Source organism: Chelonoidis abingdonii, chromosome 3 (assembly GCF_003597395.2).
Source record: "Chelonoidis abingdonii isolate Lonesome George chromosome 3, CheloAbing_2.0, whole genome shotgun sequence".
NCBI lineage: Eukaryota > Metazoa > Chordata > Testudines > Testudinidae > Chelonoidis > Chelonoidis abingdonii.
The window spans coordinates 157,586,015-157,608,832 of record NC_133771.1 but is presented as its reverse complement, the minus strand read 5'-3'; the positions used below and the strand labels follow the sequence as shown (position 1 = coordinate 157,608,832).

At 40.3% G+C, this 22,818-nt stretch overlaps 1 protein-coding gene across 1 annotated transcript in view; it reads right to left on the bottom strand.

Moving 5' to 3' along the window:
• Positions 1–22,818, bottom strand: part of GLP1R (glucagon like peptide 1 receptor) — a 63,777-nt gene that overhangs the window by 20,020 nt on the left and 20,939 nt on the right. The window contains exons 4-8 of the mRNA XM_032790230.2: positions 21,562–21,671; positions 15,307–15,413; positions 11,801–11,954; positions 10,030–10,189; positions 1,401–1,461 (exon numbers count right to left, since the gene is read on the bottom strand). Of these exons, the coding sequence (XP_032646121.1) occupies positions 1,401–1,461; positions 10,030–10,189; positions 11,801–11,954; positions 15,307–15,413; positions 21,562–21,671 (592 nt within the window). The remainder of the gene's footprint in view (positions 1–1,400; positions 1,462–10,029; positions 10,190–11,800; positions 11,955–15,306; positions 15,414–21,561; positions 21,672–22,818) is intronic.

Genomic DNA, 22,818 nt, shown 5'->3' with positions numbered 1-22,818 from the left:
TGCATAATGCAGAAAGCTGAGGGAGAGCACTTTGAATACATTTTCCACACCAACAGAAAGATAGGCTGTTCAAGCTCTTTAAAGCTACAGGTGTGCCCAGAGGATTCAGGGAGCCTGGGGCAAAGCAATTTCAGGGGTCCCTTCCATAAAAAAAAAGTTGCAATACTTTATTCTCGTGGGGGCCCCTGTGGGGCCCGGGGCCTGTGGCAAATTGCCCCACTCCCCCCCACTCCTCCTCTGGGCGGCCTTGTAAAGTTATACTGATCATTTGGATAAAACTTGCAACAGATCATTCTTATTACAGAATACAGTTGAGACAGACCTGGACAGAACAGTCAGAAAACCCTAGGATTATTTTAGCCTGGAAAGGAGAAGAGTTAGAGGTGACTTGAGCAAACCATTCTGTAATATGAAAGACACAAATAAAAACTGATTCCTGATATCCCATCCCTTGAATACTCGGTGAAGGGGAGAGTTGATACAATGTTGGACCCAACTACAGTGAATTTTCACATCATATTGGTACCTGCCTAGGAAAGGACTGTGTTTAAACAAGGTTTTCCAGTAAATTGCAGTGGGGAAGGTACACTGAGTGGCAACAGGGCCCAAAAGGTGGTAAGCAGAATAAAAAATAAATAGCATATAACTGTTTATCAGCGCAAAGGACATTGGCCATGCATCACATTATTTCCATGCTCCCAGCCAGTCCCTATTAGAGGAAAGCTGCTACTAGCCTGTTGCTAGAAATAAACTTTGGTAAAATTAAATGATGTCGCTGATTTTTCAAATCAGCGACTATGGTGAAAGTTAACAGAAAACAAGTATTTCAAGTTCTACAGCATTTCCTTATGCACTGTAGTCAACGTGTGCAATTCTCTGCAATGCAAGGGCAGCCAGACAGACAACATGGCTGTATTTTATAATGGACTGAATAATGGAAGCTAAGACAAGAATGGATAATCAGATCTCTGCTGCAAGGCATAAACTGATCACTACAGGGGTCAGGAAGGAATAACACAAGTAGAGAACTTTGTGGGAGGTTTTGGCCTTCCTCTGAAACATCCTGGAGAGGCTATTGCCAGAGGCAGACTATCAAAGATAGTCTGATCAGGTATGACGACCTCTACAATGGATATTGTAGTTGCTGAAAAACAGATACAAATGTACCTCTCTTTGACCTGCAGAGGAATAGATAAACAGACATATGGAAAATTCTGACTAGGAGTGAGCTTGTGTATCTTTCAGAAATGTTATGCAAAAGCTTCATACACAACATAAGCAACTACATGGGATTTCAGCACATCAGCCATTGCCAAAACAATGAAATCAAACCAAAAATGGCCCCCCAACACACACACTCCACAAATGAAATATCAGCTAGATATTAGAACTGAACCAACCCCTCATCTTCATAAAGGTACTTGACAATTCCCCAGGGGATAACAAACAGGATTGGTACACCTGAGAAGAGAGGAGACAAGACAGATACTGACAATCAACAACAAGGAAAAACAGGAAGGACTAAAACCTCATATGACTAAGAGCAACATAATTAGCCAGTGACAGGTTTGCAGCTCCCATCCAGTGTACCTAGCCATCACTGTTCCAAGTCAGCAATGCTGCTAAGTTACCATCATGCAGCTATTTAGTGGCTTATATAAAATGAGTTAGGGGGATCAGTCTAGTTCTGAGTGGACAGGTGTTTGTGTGACAAAAACCACCTCCAAAACTGGCACTAATTGGACCTCTTATTGGCAGCTTTCATTGAATGGGCCCCAGAGACCAAATTCGGGAGTTCCAACTAGGTCAGAGTGAATACTGAGTGGGAGTTGTTTTCTGGGAGAAGCTTGCAGTGCCGTTATACAGACTCAAGGGCAACAATCCAACTCCTTTCACTTGCATTACATTTATCCACATTTAAATATACACTTAAAAAGTGCATCTGTCAACTGATAGTGCTGGAAATGTCCAGAAACAATGCAAAGGGGGAAAATGTTTCATTAGACAAACAGGGATGAAACACTGTCCCAAGAATGAACAAGGTGTCACATTTCCATAATTTCTCTGTGAATCTGTCCCTCCTTGCACACTCTTTTAGGTTCTTTACCCACATTAGTGCCAAGTAAGGTGGTGTACAATCCATGGAGTGTATTTAAAGGTGGGGGGGGCAGGAAGAGTAAAAACAATGTTATGATCCGCAGTGGTTTGGAAATCTCAAAACAGTATCTGCAATGTGAATTATGCTGCAATAACTTTCAGTTGTGTTGCATAGTATTCTTTCCCAGCCACCAGGAGAGTGGGGTGTTACAAAGAGACAAAGGGTCAGTTACCCTCCCTTGTCAGTAAGGACGGAATGAAAAGTAACAGGCAGCAGCAGCAGTAGCAAGGAAACTTTCTGAAGCGTTCTATAACAAGAGTAATCATAAGGACAATGGAGTGAGCCAGCCAGGGGGAGGTTGCCGAATCACCATCACTGGAGGTATTCAATGCTGAGATTGTGCGGGCATCTGTCAGGATGGGCTAGTGAGAACGGTCTATGTGGCCCCCCATTGTGGGCTACAGAGCACCTCCTAGACGACAGGGGGGTGAATTATAGAGTGCACTAAAATGCTGCCCTGTAACTTCCCCTCATGGATGCTGCGGGCACAAATTCAAGGTACCTGGTTTGCACTATCATAGTCCTCGTCAAACAGGACTGCATTAATGTAAGTTAGGTACCTGTTATTTTGCACCCACAGCATTCATATAGGGAAGTTACAATGACGCACTCTAGGATGCGATGCAATTAACACTCCCACTGTCTGAACTGCAGGACCAGGTAGACAAGCCCCCATTTGTGCTAGGACGCCTAGGAAGTGGCTTAGGCGACCCACTGCAGATCACTTTCAATCCCAAATGAGTCTTTGATTCATGGAAGCTATTAAATTAGTCTTTGAATTTTTCCCTTCTTGACTTTGCAGGGAATTAAGGCTGGATTAAAAGTCACCCTAATATGAAATTTACAAGATGAAACATGAACACTCTGGGAGAACAAGATATACTTCAGTAAAGGAACAGATGTTTAGAGTGATAAGTGCTATGATTTGTGGAGATCTCCATAGCCTGGATACATCAGAAATCTCTCCATATTTAATTGCATTACTTGATTTTTTGATTTGGTGAGATTCAAATTATTAGTGATATATTTTAAAAGGGCTAAGCTAGACAGAGCCTGTCTTTACTGAACCACTTCAGTATTCTGATTAGAAAGTACTCAATTAATTAAAGGTAACATAGTGATTGGCATCTCCTCCTCCTCCTTCCAGTTGCTATCCAGTGCTGCTACATCAGTCATGTCCCATGTCACTGCACTTTAATCCAAGGCCCTGAGATTTGACAGTATTGTGGAAATTTATGAGTTTTAATTGATATTGTCTGTACTGCTTGGATATACATGCAGCACTGACCAAATTTCAGAAGTTCTGTTCCAGGAGGTGCTAGGTTCAGTATATAATCTAGGACAGACTCTCGGTGTAGCAGGGCTATGAGGGATAGAGTCTCTTATTGTTCTAACGTTCTGGTCAGGGTATGTCCCCACGATATTACTTAATCCACATAAATCCGGTTTACAGTGGACTGTATAATCTGAAGCAGTGTTTCTCTTGTGATTTATAGCACAGAAAAACAGTAAGGTCTCCAGCATCTCCTAAATGAATTAGTTTTCAAAGATCACCAACGCTTTGCTTGGACAAGAGTTTGTGATCCTGGTCTTGATTGCTAATTAACTTGAGTTAATTTACATGATTGTGACTGTTAGTCTAGACATGCCTCAAGCATGTGTGGTTTGCTCGAGGACTCAGTCTAGGATAACTTTTGTGTAATGTACCAAGAGTGCATGTTCATAGGAGGGAAACCTTAACTTCACATTATTTAGAAACGAACTCACGATGTATTTTGGTGTATGTATAGTGGTTTGGCTAGACTATGAAACGATGTCAAAGTGAGTTAATGGCTTGGTAATGTATTAGCAAAGGGAACACAGCTTTTTCTCCCTCTCCTTTTCCCCAGTATGTCCATTGGGATCAGAGATCTAGAAGTTGCAGATCTTTAATTCTATCCACACATTTCTAAGATTACATGCATCACAGTACATCATGGAAGCAAGTCAACATTTACCAACTATCTATTCTCAGTTCAGAGGAAAAACTATGGTATCTCTAATGTTATGACTTTTTAAGTGGCAGCCACAGGATAAGATGACTGCAAATTATATTAAAAAGGAGATAACAAGATCAATGGTATCTTTTATTAGATTCATAGTTACACTTTACATCTGCATTGCTACAGACCCAAAAGTTTTTCTCCAAAAATAGACCTTATAATTTGAATCACATTTGACACAGTTAATTTTTCTTTCTGAACTGTTTCCATCAATTTGGTGCTCATGAAACTGAGGGTTTTATAACACTGGGTTGAGTATTATTATTTATTTATATTACCATATAGCCTAGGAACCCCAGTAATGAAGCAGATGCCATTGTGCTAAGTGCTGTAAGCTAGGAAAAAATTCTTACACACAGTTCCACCAATGCACTTTCAGCTTGACACTCCCACCCACCCCAGCTATTCTATGCCTGGGCTCCACATGTAGTTCTGCCATCGTACCTTATCCCTGGCCATGGCAGGCTTTTCAGTGTAGCCGTGCCCTTAATCTAAAATAAAGGCCCTTCTGATATAAAGTTTGCAATTACTCTGTGTAGAGGGGAAAAAAAAGTGGCTGAGAGTTTCAAAATCAACCAGGGGATTTAGAGACACACAACTTCAGTGTGTCTAAATCCACTAATCTGTTTGGAAAGTCTGAAGCAACAAGAGCAATGGTCCAAAATGCAGCAGTTTGCAACTGCAGGGCTTGAGGCCACTAGTGTAGAATGCTGCAGTATTTTTAATAAGGCTCTTGACATCCCTGGTTTTAACGAAGTCTTTTACTTGAAGAAGCAAGTTTAAAAGGAAATGGCTAATGGAATAAACATCTCTAATTGCTACACTGAGTCTAAATGAGACTTTGAAAGAAAGTGTTCTTCCTAGATCTCTTCCAAACCTATCGTCCTTGCAATCTGGCTTTAGACACTGATAGCTTCCTTCCTGCAGCTCCTTCTTCCTTGGAGTAGGTTTCTGTTGTCAACTTTTCTGAATGGCAGCTTCTCTGCTGTGAGCACAGCTGGGTGTAAAATCGCTGCAGGAGCTCAGAGAATCTGTTTGGCTTTTTATTAATATATTCCTGTTAGTCTTTAGTGCTGCTAATTGCATCGTTGTGTCATTCTCCCTGCACATAGCAATTGTGGGATGTTGCTCGGGCATCATCATTTTCCTCCTCTTCTGAATGTAAAAAGTTCCCTGTTCCAGTAACTGCTGGTGGGTGTATGGATGGGTTGAAGTGTAATCTGCTGTTCTCATAGTCTATTTTATACAGTGCTGATGTAGTTAGTCGGGGTGACTTGGGTTCAGTGTCTGCTCTCTCAGACTCAGACTAAAAGAACAAGTCTTGCTGCCTTGAATGCTGTAACTAGGAATAATCTATGTATTTTAAGAAACAAAAAACAAACAAAAATATTAATGTATCACCATTACCTTAACCACTTTACATTTGGTGCTCCTTCCCCCCTGCATTCCATGTCTGTTTTGTCTCTGGTGGAGCAAGAGCGCTTTGGGGCTCTTATGTCTGTGGAGCATTCAGCTCACTGTGGGCAGTATCAGAAATAAATAGCAACAATATTCTCTTTTCCACTGCAAATGAGCCTGCTTCTTCTGAGTCAATATTCTGCTTAGCTACAGCTGTGCTGCCTTCTAGACTGAAGGGAGTAACTCATCTACCTGCCTCGCCATTTGCCCAATACGGCCCATAAGAGAGTTCTTTTGTTGTTGCTACTGCTTCTGTTCTGGATACAGTATAATTTTTCCAGCAGCTTTGCACATGGTAGTGACAAGGGGAAGATGTGGGCTTTGGTTTACATAGCATGCACAATACATTACATGCATGTGTGTGTGAAATCACAAAATGTTTTGCACAGTTCAAACTGTAAGCCCATTGGGGTCAGGACTGTCTTTTTGTTCTGAGTTTGTACAGCACCTAGCACAATGGGGTTCTGGTCCATGACTGGAGCTCCTTGGTGCTAAGGTAATACAAACAATAATAATTCATGGAAACAAGCAAAAATATAACACTGCCCTCTCCACATATTCCACTTTTCCCACTATTTTCTACAAGGATGTAGCCATAAAAATAAATAAATAAATAAATAAATAAAATGGAGATTCCTGACAAAAAATCCAGGGATTCTTGTGAAATCTTGTGAATATAAAAGTGATGTTCACATAAATGACTCCTGATTTGTGAAATGGGGTGAAAATTTGCTTTGCATTATTTTACTTACATCATTCAGGAAAGGCTTTACATTTTTTCCAGTTTTGCTATATGGATATTTGTTTTATAATAATAAACTGAACAGAATTTTTAAAAATCAATTACTTATTTCAACAGCCAAAGAAAAATAAACTCAAATCTGCACTGATGTGAATGGAGCACATTGTAATAAATAATAATAGTAACAATAATAACCGTCAATTATTAACCTTTCGCTAACATGTACCTGGAAAATTCTTTTAAAATATTTTGTAATTTAGCATTTCACAGCCTGTTATTTATTAACCTCACCAAGAGGCACAACAGAGAAACACCCCACTGAGATTGCTTTTTTTCATCCCTTTTCACCCCCCACGTTTTGAACAGAAACTAAACGAACATGGTAGTTTTACTTTAACCACCACCTCTTTGTATTATCACCCAGAAATTGCTTGGGTTTCAAATCATCATCACTGACTCATGTCAGTACATCTCTGGGAACAATGTGCATTTGTTAGCTGCTGCTGCCCAGCTTATGACAAATTTTAACAAAGCTCAGCATTTAGGCCTAAAATCTGGGCCAGATCCACTATAACAATTTACACTAGCTGAGGATCAGGCCCCTAAAGTGCCAGTCAAATTTATCTAGGGTGTAAATTCCTTTATCTTCATATATATGAGGATGAATTTGGCCCAGCCTATTTAGCTCTTATTTGTTCTGTGACTTCATGCACAGCACTTTCCAAGCATAAAAACTACAGCAGAGCAAATACTGCAAAAAAGAGTATTTGCAAACATTCAGGGGAACAAAACCAGTGAGCTGGATTCAGTGGTTGCTCATAAACACTCCAATGGTTCTGTTCATGTGGATGTCTGGGAGAAGCTCAAACCTATTTTATATATATATAGAAAGAGAGATCACACACAGAAAAATTAGTGTTATCCAACCAGGAAGCAGAAACAATACCGCGAGACTTCTGTGACCAATCTTATGGCTCAATCACAATTACAACTAAAAAAAAGGGAGAAGTAGTTAATAAACAAATTTTCACAACAAACCAAAATTTGATGTAAAAACATTTATTTAACAACGGCGAGTGGTGAAAAAATTAGTGGAGGTCAAGAAATTCTTCAACCAACTCTGGTAAAAACAGCAGGTGCTTGTTTTTTGGTTCAGCTTTATCAGGTGTGATTCATCATATGCAATGTGTACTGTACTGCTAGATAATGGCAACCTTTGAGATCCTCATCCTCAAGGCCTTTGCATGTCCATGACCCCTGTCCATAACTTCCCATTGTTAGATGGATGACATGAGGCACTAGCAACTGAACACACGTCACTTCTATTTTTTTTGTTTTTAATCCACTAGTTCCTTTCTGTTGCTAGGGTGATCTTTTAACAACTGATAAACTATGTCAAGCTACAGGACTCTTTCACCTAGAACAGGAACATTTTGTCTCGTTGGAGCAAACATGAACATTACATTGAGAAAAATCAGTCTACTCAGAAGACCTTCTGAGCATTCATGGCATAAAGAGATCTGAACCAGGGTTACATATTCATGAAGAATGAATAATGTGCAAGGCAGAGAGACAGGAAGAAAATCTATTCTTGCTTCATTTTGCCAGTAGTTACATTCACAATCGTTAAGCCTGACATAGGAACGAGTTATGAACACTTCTGAGGGCACTTTCCAGGATAGGAGCAGTAGAGGCTGCTGTATTTGAGAATGAAGGTGCATTGGCAATGCTTTGTACAAGTACCCAGGGTTGGAATAGTAAGGGACTCTGCAGGTTAGGAGTCAACAGTGCTGGCAGGAAGTGTGGATGATGCCTAGACATTGAATGCCAAACTCTGGCACTGCCAGTCATTTTCACAAAATCAAAAATTAAATAAATTGACACTAGTAAAACTTGAAAGATGAGAGAGAACAAACAGGACTGTGTCATTTTTCTTCATCATTTTCATCTTTTGTTCTTGTCAGAGGCTGAATTGCAAGCAGACATTTTTCAGACAAAATACTCCCTTTCACCCCCCACCTCCTATTTCTTATACAGGATTTTTGGCATTTTTGAAGAATATAATTTTGTTTTTATTTCTGTTCTGTTTTGCTCTCTGGTGAGTTGGATGCCTTATAAGTTTTATAAGGGGCAGGACTGCTCATAGGATTTGAGCTATGTATGATTTTAATAATGATTGCACAGCATGTAGGTTCTGTTGCTATGCACGCTAAATAAGATGGGAAAGAAAGGGATACAGCAGCACTGTTTTGGCTAGCACATTCCAGCAGAGATTTGTTATTCGTCATATTTATTTATTCCCATCAACACACCAGAACTCTTTCACCTTTCATATATCACTGTGTATTAAATACAGGTCAGTTAGTAATTTGTAATGTATCATTTATATGAATCTCACTAGTCAACACATTTGCTAGCATATTCACAGAAGGCAAACACAGAAAATGGGAAAGAACGCAGTCTTCCAGCAACAGTTGTGGGAGCAAACCACCTAATTAGTTTTAAGATGGAGCTTGATAAATTTATGAACAGGAGTACACGATGGGGCTGCTTGTGATAGCAAAGGACTGGACTGGACTCAGGGACCCAGGAGATCCCTTCCGGTCCTTTGTTCCTATGTAATACAATTAAAACTATTGATAAATTGGAGAGGGTTCACAGAAGAGCCACAAGAATGGTTAAAGAATTAGAAAACAGGCCTTACCAGTGCCAGACACAAGGAGCTCAATCTATTTAGTTTAACAAAGAAAAGCTTAGCTGGAGAGTGAAAGATTCAGAGCTTTAGCATTTCTACTACAGACAGCTTGGGGTCAAGAGACTGAAACTTATCCAACTCATCACAACCCCTAATCTTGCTCATGCACATGCACAATAGTCACTGAACATTCCATCGCTTTCCAGAAGATAACCACTTGTTCTGCCCGTACAGTAGAGCTGACCTATCATTACCTTCATTTAGCAGCCCCAATAATATTCCACACAGAAGTTGATTGCATGAGCTATAACCCTGTGTTGTACACACAAGGAAATCCACTCGCTTTCACCTAGGAGTGGCTAGCATTTCCTTCTGGAGGTGCTGCTGTCTTCAGATGACAAACAGCTGTTATGTAAAGCGATATGCTTGACATGAGGGCTATTCTTGATCACCCTGTTCCATCTTATTACAGTTATATAGCATAAAGGCCTTTCACGTCAAGCAACTAACATACAGTGATAAAACATTGTGCATCTGTCATCCAGTTTATAGAAGTTTGCGGGTGTTAGTAAATTTTGCAGAGTCTCGGTGAGTTCATGGAGTTATATAGATGTCCCAGGAAGCCTAATGTATGAATTTATGAGATTCATGCATAGCCATTGTTTTCATCTAAAGGATCTCATATAAGAAACTAAAATAGTGTAATATCTATAAAGGATTTTAAAAGCATTATGTCAGATATGAGGAACAGAAAAGGAATGGGAAGCAGGATTTGAATTCAACAGTTACAGAAGAGAATATGCGTTGACAGACAGCTTTTCTTATTTCACCTGTCCCAAAGCATGAGATAGGGTAGTCACCACAGTGACCGTGTAGGCAAATGCACTCAGCAACCAGTAGATAATATGAGAAAGAAAACAAGAGATTGACTTACCCCAGCCAATGCAGAGATAAAGCCGAAAAATTCTCTGTTCAGAAAAGACTGACAGGACCAGCAGCGTGTACAGGTACATGCCTTCCACCAACAGCCAGTAGTAGTTTGCAGCCACACAATACTGCATCATCACAAAAACCAGGCGGCAGCTGAGTGACTCCTGAGAGAGCAGAAAATACAGGTCAGTGAATGTAGCAAGGGTGGTGAAAAAAGGAGACAGACAAAAAAAACCCCAGAAGTTCTAGTAACATGAAAAGAAGAACAGAATTAACTGTACATCCCTCTTCCTGGTCAAAAAATATCTTGACTAAATGGATCACACCTAACCACTGGGATAACAAAGGGTCAGCTACTGTACTTCAAAAACACAGCAGGTGAATTCCAAAGCAGAGAACTGTATAAAAGAACATTTACCCTTGTTTCTTTACACATCTACTGCTCTGAATATTCCCCTGTGTATACCTTAAGTGGTAGTCTGCCAATACAGTATAGGAGAAGGGAAGAGAAGAGTAGTTACAAGATTGTGTCCAGTTACTGAAATCAGTCATGGAAAAATTTCAGGTCCACAGATACTATATTCTACAGATAAGAACTCCACTATTCCAAAACACGCAGTTGATGCCACAGTGCTTCAAAGGCAAGTGATGTGTGATACCACAGCAGTATTGTCCTGATGCATCATATCTGACTGCAAAACCCTCTTGGCCCTTTCTCTGAATTTTACAACTGCTCAGGAATCCAAAAAAATACAATTAAATTCACTTGCCCATCAAATCATGAAACAAATCTGAACTACACAGCACTGTTTACACACTATGCAGAAGTACTCAGCCCTCCCTGCTTGAAGGAAGAGACTGACTGACAATCCAGGAGGTCATTGCCAATCCTCACATTTATGATTTTACATCAGCTTGTCGGTGCACCCCAAAGTCTGCATGTTACAAATCATCATGTGGCTTGCACCCATCTGGTCCCAACAGGTGATCCCTGTTCAGTGGAAGGTAAAAAATGCCTAAGGTTCCTATCACAGTGCTCAAAGAGAGATTAAAAACCCTTCCTGATTCTTCCATTTTCCAGTGCCTTTAACCTCCTGCATATGACCTAGGATCACAGCTGATAAGTATCTACTCCCATTTAATTTCCAAATCACTGTCTCCCACAACTTGGTTATATTTTACTTATCAGCTCTCAAGGGAGAGAGAAAGCAATTCTCTGGTTTCAGCATCATCACAGAATATTTACATACTTTCTATATGCAGACTAAAGATGAAGTGACATGTTACTTTAGCTCCTCCCAGATTTGGACTCACATTCAAATCAAATCACCATAGTTAGCAGGACTATACAGTACCCCAAGAATAACCAGCTCACTGGGTCACCTGATTGGCTGGACAGTGTCACCTGTTGCAGTGGAACATCTGTCAGACTATTCTGTTGTCATCACTGGAAATGGTGAGTGTGGAGTGGGTGGTGGGGGGAGAGGTATGGGGCATTTACCAATATACAGGGTGGAGGGGGAACTGCTCTTGATGTTTTCTCTGCCCCATGGGGACAAACCTCCAAAAGGACAAGAAACACAATGGGGTAGCAATTATTCATAGGTAACAAGACTGAGATTGCATGACTAGAACTGTATGAAGTCTGTCAAGGGAGTCAAAGGAAAACCCTGTGGAAGTGAAGAAAATATTTTGGACAAATCTCAGTACAAAGCAAAAGTTTCATGCAGATGATGAACCATTGACCTCAGAAGCAACATGACTCCTGCCCCAACCTGGTAGGAGATGAGTCCTTCCCACTGGTGTTCAGGCGTAGCTGTTTTGTACATCCACTTCACCACAGAATCCTTAATGAAGACAGATACAGCACGTAGGATAAAAGAAGTGAAGAGATTCAGGTGAATGTAATTCCTAGTGCAGTGCAAATGCCTGTAACAAGAAAGCAAAGCCTGAGTCAGTGAGTGTGTGTAGGCTGCAATGATACCATGGGTATCAGTGAGAGTGGAATTGATAGATTCTGTTAAAAAATCAGTGGCTACCCATGCAGATGAGTCACTGGAAACTCATTACTTGCGAATGGCTGCGGGGATCTGAAACTCTCTGCAAGAAATATTCACCTTTAGGCAGAAGCCTGACCTGGAAAATTTCCGCCCAAAAGGTGAATATTTCAGAACAATTGGAGTGTGTGAAAAACAGGGAGTTATAATGAAACACAATTTACAACCTTAATTACAGTGATCACAGCTGAGGAATCTAAAGGACTGGACTTTTTACATAATGCTGCGTCTAAATGATTTAAGTGACCCTTCAGCAAAGAAAACAAGAGTGCAACAGGAATACTTTGGAAGGGTTCATGTGCTGGTGCGCAGCACAGCAGCAGACTATATTAAAGTATCTGTCCCCGTGAAGGGAAATTATCATACATATTAATTATCACAGACAACAAGAGAAGACTACATTCATCAACAGCATCCTGAGAGGATCACAAGCGCCTTCCATGAGTCTAAAAGAAACACGATTTTCACCTTTGTGGTGATGATAAAAAACAATGATAGAAGATCATCATCTTCGTGAATTTCAATAGCCAGCTGCACAGACAACAAAATTGCTACCTGTCAAAATGTGTTTTGGGTGGGCAAAGGAAACGGGAGTTGTGTGATTGAAACTCAGCAATGAAGTGCTGTCAATATTTTACCGAAGTTCGCCCACTAATATTTCCTCCCTCAGCTTGTGACAAACTCTGTGTAAGCAGAAGCACACATGCTGCAGAGGGAAGAGATGGGGGAACTCTATTAATTTATTTTTCCATTTAAACAAAGACACATTCTCACAACTATGATCAAGAAAGTAGGCAGTGCCACTTAGAAAATTCATATTAAGCTATGCTCTGCTGGAAGTGATTATTTTTTATTTCTGAAAAATATACTGAGCATATTATAGAGGAACAGTTGTTACGCCTATATTTTAAAGTCCTAATTTTTCAGCTCTGCAATGTTCGCTTGAAAAACAGATTTGGCCTGAAATTTTCTAGATTTCTTCAGAAGGCAAAGAAGAATCTTTCTGCAAAGTTTGAAGAAGATTCATTAAGCCACTTTTAAGTTACAGGTCATTTAACAATTTAACCATGTTTAACTCTGGTCACCCTCTAGCTCAAAACTAGCTTGTTGCTATCCCTTCAAACTTTCCATATTCTTAAATCTGTTTGAAAAGCCATACACCAACTGTACACATTATATATATACAGAGAGAGAGAGAGAGAGATGTGCATGAAGAAAATAATTTGTAAGTAAATACAGTTACTGATTATCTGCATTGTGGGTAGTTTAGGTGTCCGATACTGCTCCCATTGATTTCAATGGAAGGTATGGGGACTATCCTGTTTCCGTTGCTAAGCATAGAAGGTTTCTACCATTGACTTCAGTGGGAGCAGGACTGTATACTACTTGTTTGTGAGCAAGTTGCCCTCTGTTGGCTGGTTGCACCTTAGAATTAATATAAAGGATATTCTATAGCAAACAGAGATCTTCCTTTAGTTCAAGATGGAAAAATCTGTGGTTTGGAACCAGCTCCCAGCTCTGTAAGCACGCAAGGTTGCTGTAGACAGTTAGAAGCTGAGGCTGCAGTCAGAGTCCAATAACATGCGGATGTTAATTCCAAGGAAAAAAGTCCTTCTGACAACTAGAATTTGTCCTGATAATTATGAATAAGTTGAACAAACATTTTTTGAAATTTAAAGATTTTAAAATGGCTCCTTTTTGTGTTTTTGTGAAGCCTCTAATATTGTTGCTGTTCAGTTTTTCATTTTCTTATGTTACAGTACTCAAGTTTTATAAATGTTGCAAAAGCCAAGTACATTTGTCACTTAGCACATTAACTGTTTTTTGAAACTGAAATTATTTGTTCTTGGATTGACAGCAGAACACAGTGGTCAGATGGAGAGATTTGAACTGTGGTTGGGAGTTTTGGACATCCTCCTCCAGAAAGATTTTGAAAACACCTGCTATGTTGGCTCAATCTGCACCATTTCAACAGCAAAATAAATTGCTCATCAGGAGTATTTTTATGAATTCGGGGGAGAAGTCATCTCTGGCAGGGGTGATTTAGTGATAGCCAGAGAGCAGTGACTCTGAATCCCTAAACTGTACTAATGCCTGAACACGTGAATCATCATAATCCTCCCATGGCATTGACGGAGGCAGAACTTGTCTTTCTGGGTTTCCCACAAATTTCAACTCAGCTGTGGTCATTTTAATCTCTCTTTGAAACGCAAAGAGCAGTCACTGGTCCCATGTTTCTCAGCTGAAAAAAGATAAAATACAATAGACCAAGATCAAATACCTGCATTTCCTGCCCTTTCTACATGTCATTCTGAATGCCCCCATATTTGCACCTGCTGTGCTCAGTATCCCCAAAATTCAGACAAACCAGGCTAGAATCAATGAAATTGCAGCAGACATGCATGATGCATTTATGGAAAGATGTATGATCTAGGTCAGGCTGCCAGCACTTTTTTGACCAAACCTAAGCAATATAACATACGTTCCAGAATCCTTTCAATGGCTTCTCAGTCACCAAACTCTGTTAATTTCTATGCTCTTCCACAGAATTTGATGGAGTCATACCTAGAAGAAACTAATCCATACAGCTGACTGGAGGATGGCAATTCTGTTTCATGGTACTCTTAGCAGATTTAAGGGTGGGGGGAATTGTTCCACAGTGGAACAAAAATTTTCAAATATTTTGGCAAAAATGGAATTGCATTAAAGTGTCTGTTTTCAGATCAAACCTCGGTGTTCATGTGGGGAGGCTGGTCTGGCAGGTTCAAGTCCCTGATTCTGATCTCATTTTGATCTGGGATGAAAAACTCTGCTCTGAAACAGGCAGAGCAGGGACTTGAACATGGGTTTCCCCCACCTCCGATGCCAATCTCCTCACCACCCTAGCGTATGATAGAATCAGTCTGTCCTCTCATCCCTTCCAATGAAAATTTTGTCAAAACCAATACATCTCCGCAAAGCATTTCAGCTTCAGAGAAACAGCATATTTTGACAAATTTTCATTTTTTCGAAAATATTTCAACCAGCTCTCCTAGTAGTTTAGAAGCTAAATATGTTTGGGAGAGATAAGGTGCAAGAGGGGAGCAGGGAAGGGTGAGAGGATGAAAGGAGTAGAACAGGGAGATGGTAAAAGGGAGAAGCTGAATTTTTCAAAGTCTGATGCTGTTTAGACTGGAAGAACAGTGTGGCTGCTTCCACTCTGTTTTGAACTGCATCAGGATTACCTGAATCCAAGAAGGATGGCAGTTGCTATTACCAGGGCAGAGAACGAAAGAGCATATCCAATGGTGTAGATGACTGACACGTATAGGAGTTGTTCCTCTGGTGCGTCCTGACAGCATAAAAGGAAAGAAAAGACAGCACTCATTGGACCTGTTTCTCTTCTCCCATCTCCCCATTACCTTCCCACCAACCCTACTTTGATGACACCTACTATTTTTCCACCCCTTTATTAGGCAGTCAGAGGTACACATTACAAAATCAGAATCTTCCACCTTTCCCATTCCCCAAACAAACAAACAAACAATCCCACCTCAACTCCCATTAAATACACGAGCTTTGCAGCAAGCCCAGAAAGTCAATATAACGGGGCTATTACAGAACAAGGCTGAAGGGAGTGGGGAAGGGAGTGAATTCCAAATCCAAAGGACACTATCCTTTCCATCTATACTGCCATACAGACAGACACATCAATTCTGCAATAGCAGATATAAATTCTGAAGCCAGCATTTTCAAGCGGGGATGCCTAAAGCTATGTTCCTTAATGCCATATTTAGTGGCTTCTTTCATATCCAAGTTTGAAAGTTTTGGTCCATGTCTTGGGGAGAAAAGATTTTTGTAGAACATGCAATAGCTAGAGATAGGCCTAAATCATGATGTTTGGGTTGTGGGGCAGGATTTAGATCCTGTATTCTGATTCTGGATCATCTTTAACCACAAACCTATTTCCAAGACTCATTCATTTTATTTCTCCACTTTGGGTTGATGACACTACAAATACTGAGCAACGTGCACTGTGCTGTACAAAAGACGACACTCTCCCTGCTTCAGAAATAGATAAAACCATTCAGAGGCACACGGCACAGCATGTAAGGGTTCAGACTGAGTGCAGAGCCATCACTGACAAGTTTTGTGGAATAAGTGTTTTTAAAGGAATGATCTGAAGACTGCTTAGTCCAGGAGGAGAGACTGTGTCAGGGTCACAGCCTGGGACAACTTCCGAGACTCAACAGTTTAAAAAAATCAATGCAGCCCAAACTGATGTTTAATGTTTAAAGGACATGATGCCTCCTCTCTCATCTTGGAAGATGTTACATTAAAACAAACCTTAGGGTAATGGCAAAAAGCTATCAGCTTGTGACCTTTGTGCAGAGCCTCCTTCCGACATTCCTAGTGGGTTTGTGTTTGGGGGATGCCCAGAACATGACAGTGATTTTTACCCAAACTAAGCCCTTGGTGGTTGGATACATGTTGTGATAATTGGGCCTAAAATTTACCTTAATTGTGAGCTCAACTGTAAAAAGTACATAAAAGTTCATAAGATGTCACAATAACCTATAACAACACGTACTGATGGGAAAAGGGATGAAAGGGAGACAGAAAGACTGAATTAGTCCAAACAAAAAGGCATACCAATATAACTCCGGGATTGTGTTAAGATCATCCCTTGTAAACAAGAAAAAGCATGGAACCAAAAATCAGTGAACCAAAACTCATGTTTCAGAAACTAGGCCTAATTCATGAACAAAATAATGAGGGGATAGGCTATTCCACCCACCATTCCCTTGGTGGGTCCTTAAGAGACATTGGGGAGAAAAATGGGTTACTGGAGTGAACTTCACCATCACCCCACCACCACCACCTTGTGGGACGCCAAGCCATCATCATCCTGATCCTGAGAGATTTCTTGACCAGACTGGGTTCGAGAGAAGGACTCAGATGACACTGCCACCCTTACCAACTACAGCGGAGTCCCAAACACCATCTGATATGAAACCGGATCAAACTTTAACATAGACTATAAGAAAGTCCATCTAGCCCAGTATTGACCAATGCCAGGTGCTTCAGAGGGAATGAACAGAACAGGTAATCATGAAGTGATCCATCCCCTGTTGCCCATTCCCAGCTTCTGGCAAAAGTGAGGCTGGGGACACCATCCCTGCCCATCATGGCTAAAAGCCACAGATGGACCTATCCTCCATGAATTTATCTAGTTCTTTTTTGAACCCTGTTATAGTCTTGTCCTTAACGACATTCTCTGGCAAGAAGTTCCACAGGTTGCTTGTTGTGTGAAGAAATACTTCCTTCTGTTTGTTTTAAACCTGCTGCCTATTAATTTCATTTGGTGACCCCTAGTTCTTGTGTTATGAGAAGGCGTAAAAAATTCGTTATTTACTTTCTTCACAGCAGTCATGATTTTATAGATCTCTATCATATCCACCCTTAGTCATCTCCTTTCCAAGCTGAAAAGTCCCAGTCTTTTTAATCTTTCCTCATATGGAAGCCATTCCATACCCCTAATCATTTTTGTTGCCCTTTTCTGAAACTTTTCCAGTTCCATTATATTTTTTTTTTTTGAGATGGGGTGACCACATCTGCACATAGTATTCAAGATGCAGGAGAACCATGGATTTATACAGAGGCACGATGATAGTTTCTGTTTTAGTATCTATTCTTTTCTTAATGATTCCCAACAGCAGCAGCAGCTCCAGCCCATCTCAACTAACTTCTTCTCTTTTCCCCAGAAGGACAGTTATTACCACCTCTGATACTCATTAAGAGTCTGTCAAACAAAAGGAATTTTCCTTCTAAATACTCTCCAGCTACAGACAAAGGGAACAAGGAATGTTGTTAAAATAAAAGCCTTACTTAATACTTTACATTTCAAATGCCTTAATTGTTTTTCCTTCTTTTCTTTATCTTTAATAAGAGGTTAAGATGATTTTTAATTATGTGTTTGTGGGGTAATAAGCAGACTGAGGTCTCTGTAAACCAAACCCAAACCTTCTTTAATACAGTTTAATGTTGGACAGTGACTGGGTTATGTTAACACCTTTAGCCCATATATTCCATCTACTTCAATACAAATGCATAAACATATCTGAAAAGCAAGCAATTAGGAGTTCTGCATCTGCTAAAGTGGAAAATAGAAATAAAAATCACAAGCTATTTCCATATCAGGAGGTGACACAATGTATTTAGGGTTTAACATAACTGCCCTCCCCCAAAGCACTGTATTTTATGGAAACAAGCTATGTACCAAATGGCCAAGTGCTGCCATAAGGCATTTGTCTACTTGGCAGCTCTCAATATATAGTTAAGGAAGAAGCCTTAAACTGGAATTTAAAATGACCAGGCATGCAGTCTGTTAGGCAAAGCTGTCTCTTGATGTCACAGAACTTTGAAGGAGTGGGAAAAGGGATGGGGCTACAATTTAGGAGACCACTTACATTTCCTAAATTTTCCTTCAGATGTATTGAATTTCTCTTCTTCCCTTTCATAACCCTTTCCAATTTACAATCTTCCTGCTCCCTATGAAGGGTTGTGGCATTGCAGAACAGGGAGTTCTGGGAGAACAGGAACCCCTGATAGTTTTGGGGATCTCCTATGTCTGGACTGTTTGTCTGTGTCTATACTAGAGCATGGAGCTCCTTGAGACAGGGACTGTGCACTCAATAAATAGGTCAGAGGCAAAGGGCTAGCTCTAGAGCATGTTGAGAGCTCTTAACTTCTCCCAAGGTCTAGTGCATTACAGCCAGGAAATGAAATTGACCAGTCTAACTTTGTTGCCCAAGTTCAGTAAAAGTAGACAAAGAGCATAAATCATAGAAATGTAGAACTGGAAGGGACCTCAATAGTCCTGCACGGAGGCAGGGATAAGTATCAGACCATCCCTGACAGTTGTCTCATCTGTTCTTAAAAACCACGGAGATTCCACAACCTCCCTAAGCAATTTGTTAACTAACTTTACAGAAGAAGTTTTTCCTAATGTCTATCCTAAATCTCAATTTAAGCCCATTACTTTTTGTCCTGTCCTCAGTGGCTAAGGAGAAAAATGTATCACCTTCCTCTCTATAACAACCTTTTACATGCCTGAAGACTGTTATGTCCCCTCTCAGTCTTCTCTGCTCCAGACTAAACAAACCCAGTTTTTTCAATCTTTCCTTGTAGGTCATGTTTTCTAGATCTTTAATCATTTTTGTTGCTCTCTTCTGGGCTCTCTCCAATTTGTCCACATCCTTCCTGAAGTTGTGTACATCCAGAACTGACACAATACTCCACAGGAAGCCATATCAGTGCTGAGTAGAGATGGAAGAATTACCAGGACTTCTCGTGTCTTGCTTACAACACTCCTGCTAATACATCCCAGAATGATGTGGTTTTATTTTGCAACAGTATTACATTGTTGACTCGTATTTAGTTTGTGATCCACTATAACTCCCAACTCCTTTTGTGCAGTACGCCTTTCTAGGCAATCATTTCCTATTTTGTATTTGTAAAATTGATTATTCTTTCCTAAGTGGAATACTTTGCATTATTGTCCTTATTGAATTTCACCTTTTCTTCAGTTTGCCAAGGTCATTTTGAATTCTAATCCTGTGCTCCAAAGTGCTTGCAACCCCTTCCAGCTTGGTACCATCTGCCAATTTTATAAGTGTACTCTCTGTCTATGCTGTTTTCCAAATCATTTATGAAGATATTGAATGGAAGGAGATTCAAGACAGATTCCTGTGGGACCCCACTCAATACGCTTTTCTGCCTCAGTTGTGTCTCATTGATAACTATGCTCTGAGTACAGTTTTCCAGCTAGTTGTTCACCAACCTTATAGTGGTTCATCCAAGCTATGATTCTCTAGTTTGTTTACAAGAAGGTAATGTGAGACAGTATCAAAGTCTTACTAAAGTTGAGATATATCACATCTACTGCTTCCCTCCTATCCACAAGGCTTGTTCCCTGGTCAGAGAAGGATATTAGGTTGATTTCACATGATTTGTTTTTGAGAAATCCATGTTGAGTGCTATTTATTACTTTATTTTCTTCTAGGTGCTTACAGATTGATTATTTGCTCCATTACCATTCTGAGTACCAAAGTTAAACTGACCAGTTTATAATTCCCTGGGTTGTTCTTATTCCTTTTTCATGGATAAGTACTATATTTGCCCTTTTCTAGTCTCTCTCATCCTCCACAAGTTCTCAAAGATAATGGCTAATGGCTCAGAGATCTCTTCAGCCAGTTCCTGAAGTATTCTATGACGTACTTCATCAGGCCCTGCCAGCTTGAAGACATCTAACTTATCTAAGTAATTTCCTATTTAAGCCTCAGATACTACCTCATTTACACTGATGTTGCTATATTTGTCATCCGATCATTGGTAACTTTTTTAGTGAAAACAAACAAAAAAGGCATTAAACACTTTGAGCATTGCTGTGTTTTCTGTTATTGTCTTTCTTTCTTCATTAAACAATGGGCCTACCCTTCCTTGGTCTTCTTCTTGCTTCTCATGTATTTGTAAAATGCTTTCTTCTTACTCTTTATATCCCTAGCTAGTTTAATCTCATTTTTTGCCTTGGCCAGTATAATTTTGTCCCCACATGCTTGTGTTTTTTAATATTTATCCTTGGACCTAGTTTCTATTTTTTATATGACTCTTTTTTTAGTTTCAAGTCACTGAAGGTCTCCTGGTTAAGCCAGGGTGGCCTCTTACCATACTACTTAACTTTCCTATTCATTGGTCTTTTTGTGCCCTTAATAATGTCTCTTTAAAAAACTACTAATTCTCCTGAATTCTTTTTCACCACCCCACCCCCAGACTTGCTTCCCACTGGATCCTACCAACCAATTCTCTGAGTTTGCTAAAGTCTGCCTTCTTGAAGTCCATTGTCTTTATTCTCCTGTTTTCCCCTTAGAATCATAAACTCTGTCATTTCATTTTACCCACCCTGCCTTCCAACTTCAGATTTTCAACCAGTTCCTTCCTGTTTGTCAAAGTAAATGGCGGAAAGGATTATTTTTTAACAGTTCAGTTAATTTTAATCATGCAAGCTGTTATTAGCAACACAGGAAAGGACATTATTTTTGCCCTGACAGTGTTCCCTTGTGGGAAGAAAACAAAAGAGATGAACACTAAATGTCTTCACCAGAGTGAGTTAACACTACTGTATTTCATCCCTGTGCAGAAAACTAAAGGCAACTCAGTTCTCTCCTAAGGCTTTGCAGCTCCTCATCTGGTACCACTGTGTGGCTGAACTGAGCATCTGTTTACTGGATCAACACTGTGCTTATCTGCATTACTTCTTCCAATGCTCTTATCTACACCAAACACTAAGTGAGATTAAATGGAGAGCCTTAAAATTTCTTACTGTTAGACTCACTGGGTCCAGTTAGAGAGATCAGGTTGAAAAAGCTGATTTCAGTAGGAATAATACATAAGTGTTGACTTATTTCTATTTTTTACAGGCAAAAATCTCTTCTCCTTACCCCGTCTGATGCCTCACATTCAGAAATGTTCTTCCATGGCAGGGTGGAATTCTCCTTCAGCAGCCAAGTGCCCTCAGGAGTGCAGAAGCGGTAAACTTGTCCATGGAGCACTGCCAACAACAAGGAGGGAAAGAACACAGACTTCCTGGGGAGAAGAATAGAACAACTGCAAAGCTTAGCCTACCCTCTCCCCCTCACCTGTCACCTTTTTACAGCTGTTCTTCACCTTGCTCCTTTCCTGTAACAAACACTGCAATTCATTCATTCTCACAGCCAACTGTGTACGGCTTCCAAGAACAACATTACAAAGAGTACTCCAAAGACCGCTCCAACTGTTCAGCAGCAACAACCGACAGAGTTTGTGGCTGAAAACAAACCTCTCTTTGGTGAGGAAACTGCATGCATTTTGTTAGGAGAAGAAATGGATCTAAACTGAATGCCCAGATTCCAACACCCCAGAACTTTAGGGAAGTTTGATCCTGAACTTTGTGACTTAAGGCCATCTGTAGTATGTATGCATATGTGCAGGTTCCTGCCAAGGTCTCCCTGTAAGCTGAGCCGGTACGAAGTTGCCTTACCAGGAATGTAAGCAAATACCCAGATTTGCTCAGGAGATGGAGAAACACAAAAACCACAGATCCCCTCCTCTCTTTGCCTATATTAGTCCCAAAATTAGTAACAGTGATAACAGGGAACACTCAAAAAGGGTATACTAAGATGCGCACACAAAAATGTGGATGCTTGGCCAAATCTCTGCTCTAAAAATGGAGCCACAAATCTCTCTAAGCTGCCCACACATTTTTTACTCATGCAAAGAGTAACACCAACAACAAATGAAGAGCCCTTCAGAGGCTGTTAGAAGCCTAGTGTTATGAGATAAGGCTAAAAGGAACACAATAAAATAGAACTATACTGAACCATCAAAATAAAAGTAGGAAGAGGGGAGAACTTTCAGATACACTGCAATAAAGGGAACTTTGTGCTGGTAAAAGTCTTATCCGTGTATTTAGAACAGACTCTCTCATTATGGTATGAAAACATGCTGGAGACTCAACACTTATCCACAAAACAGGTACAGCAGCAGTGCAAACTGCTTCCCAAACACTGTAGCTTGCTAACACGCCTCAGCCTCAATCTAGACCACTTCTTGGTTGAGATGGTACCATAGTTTGATCACCAGGGCCAATTCCGCCCCTGCCCTTTGCTGAGACAGCAGTGCAACATGGACATGGACCCACTAGAAACTGATCTGAGAGC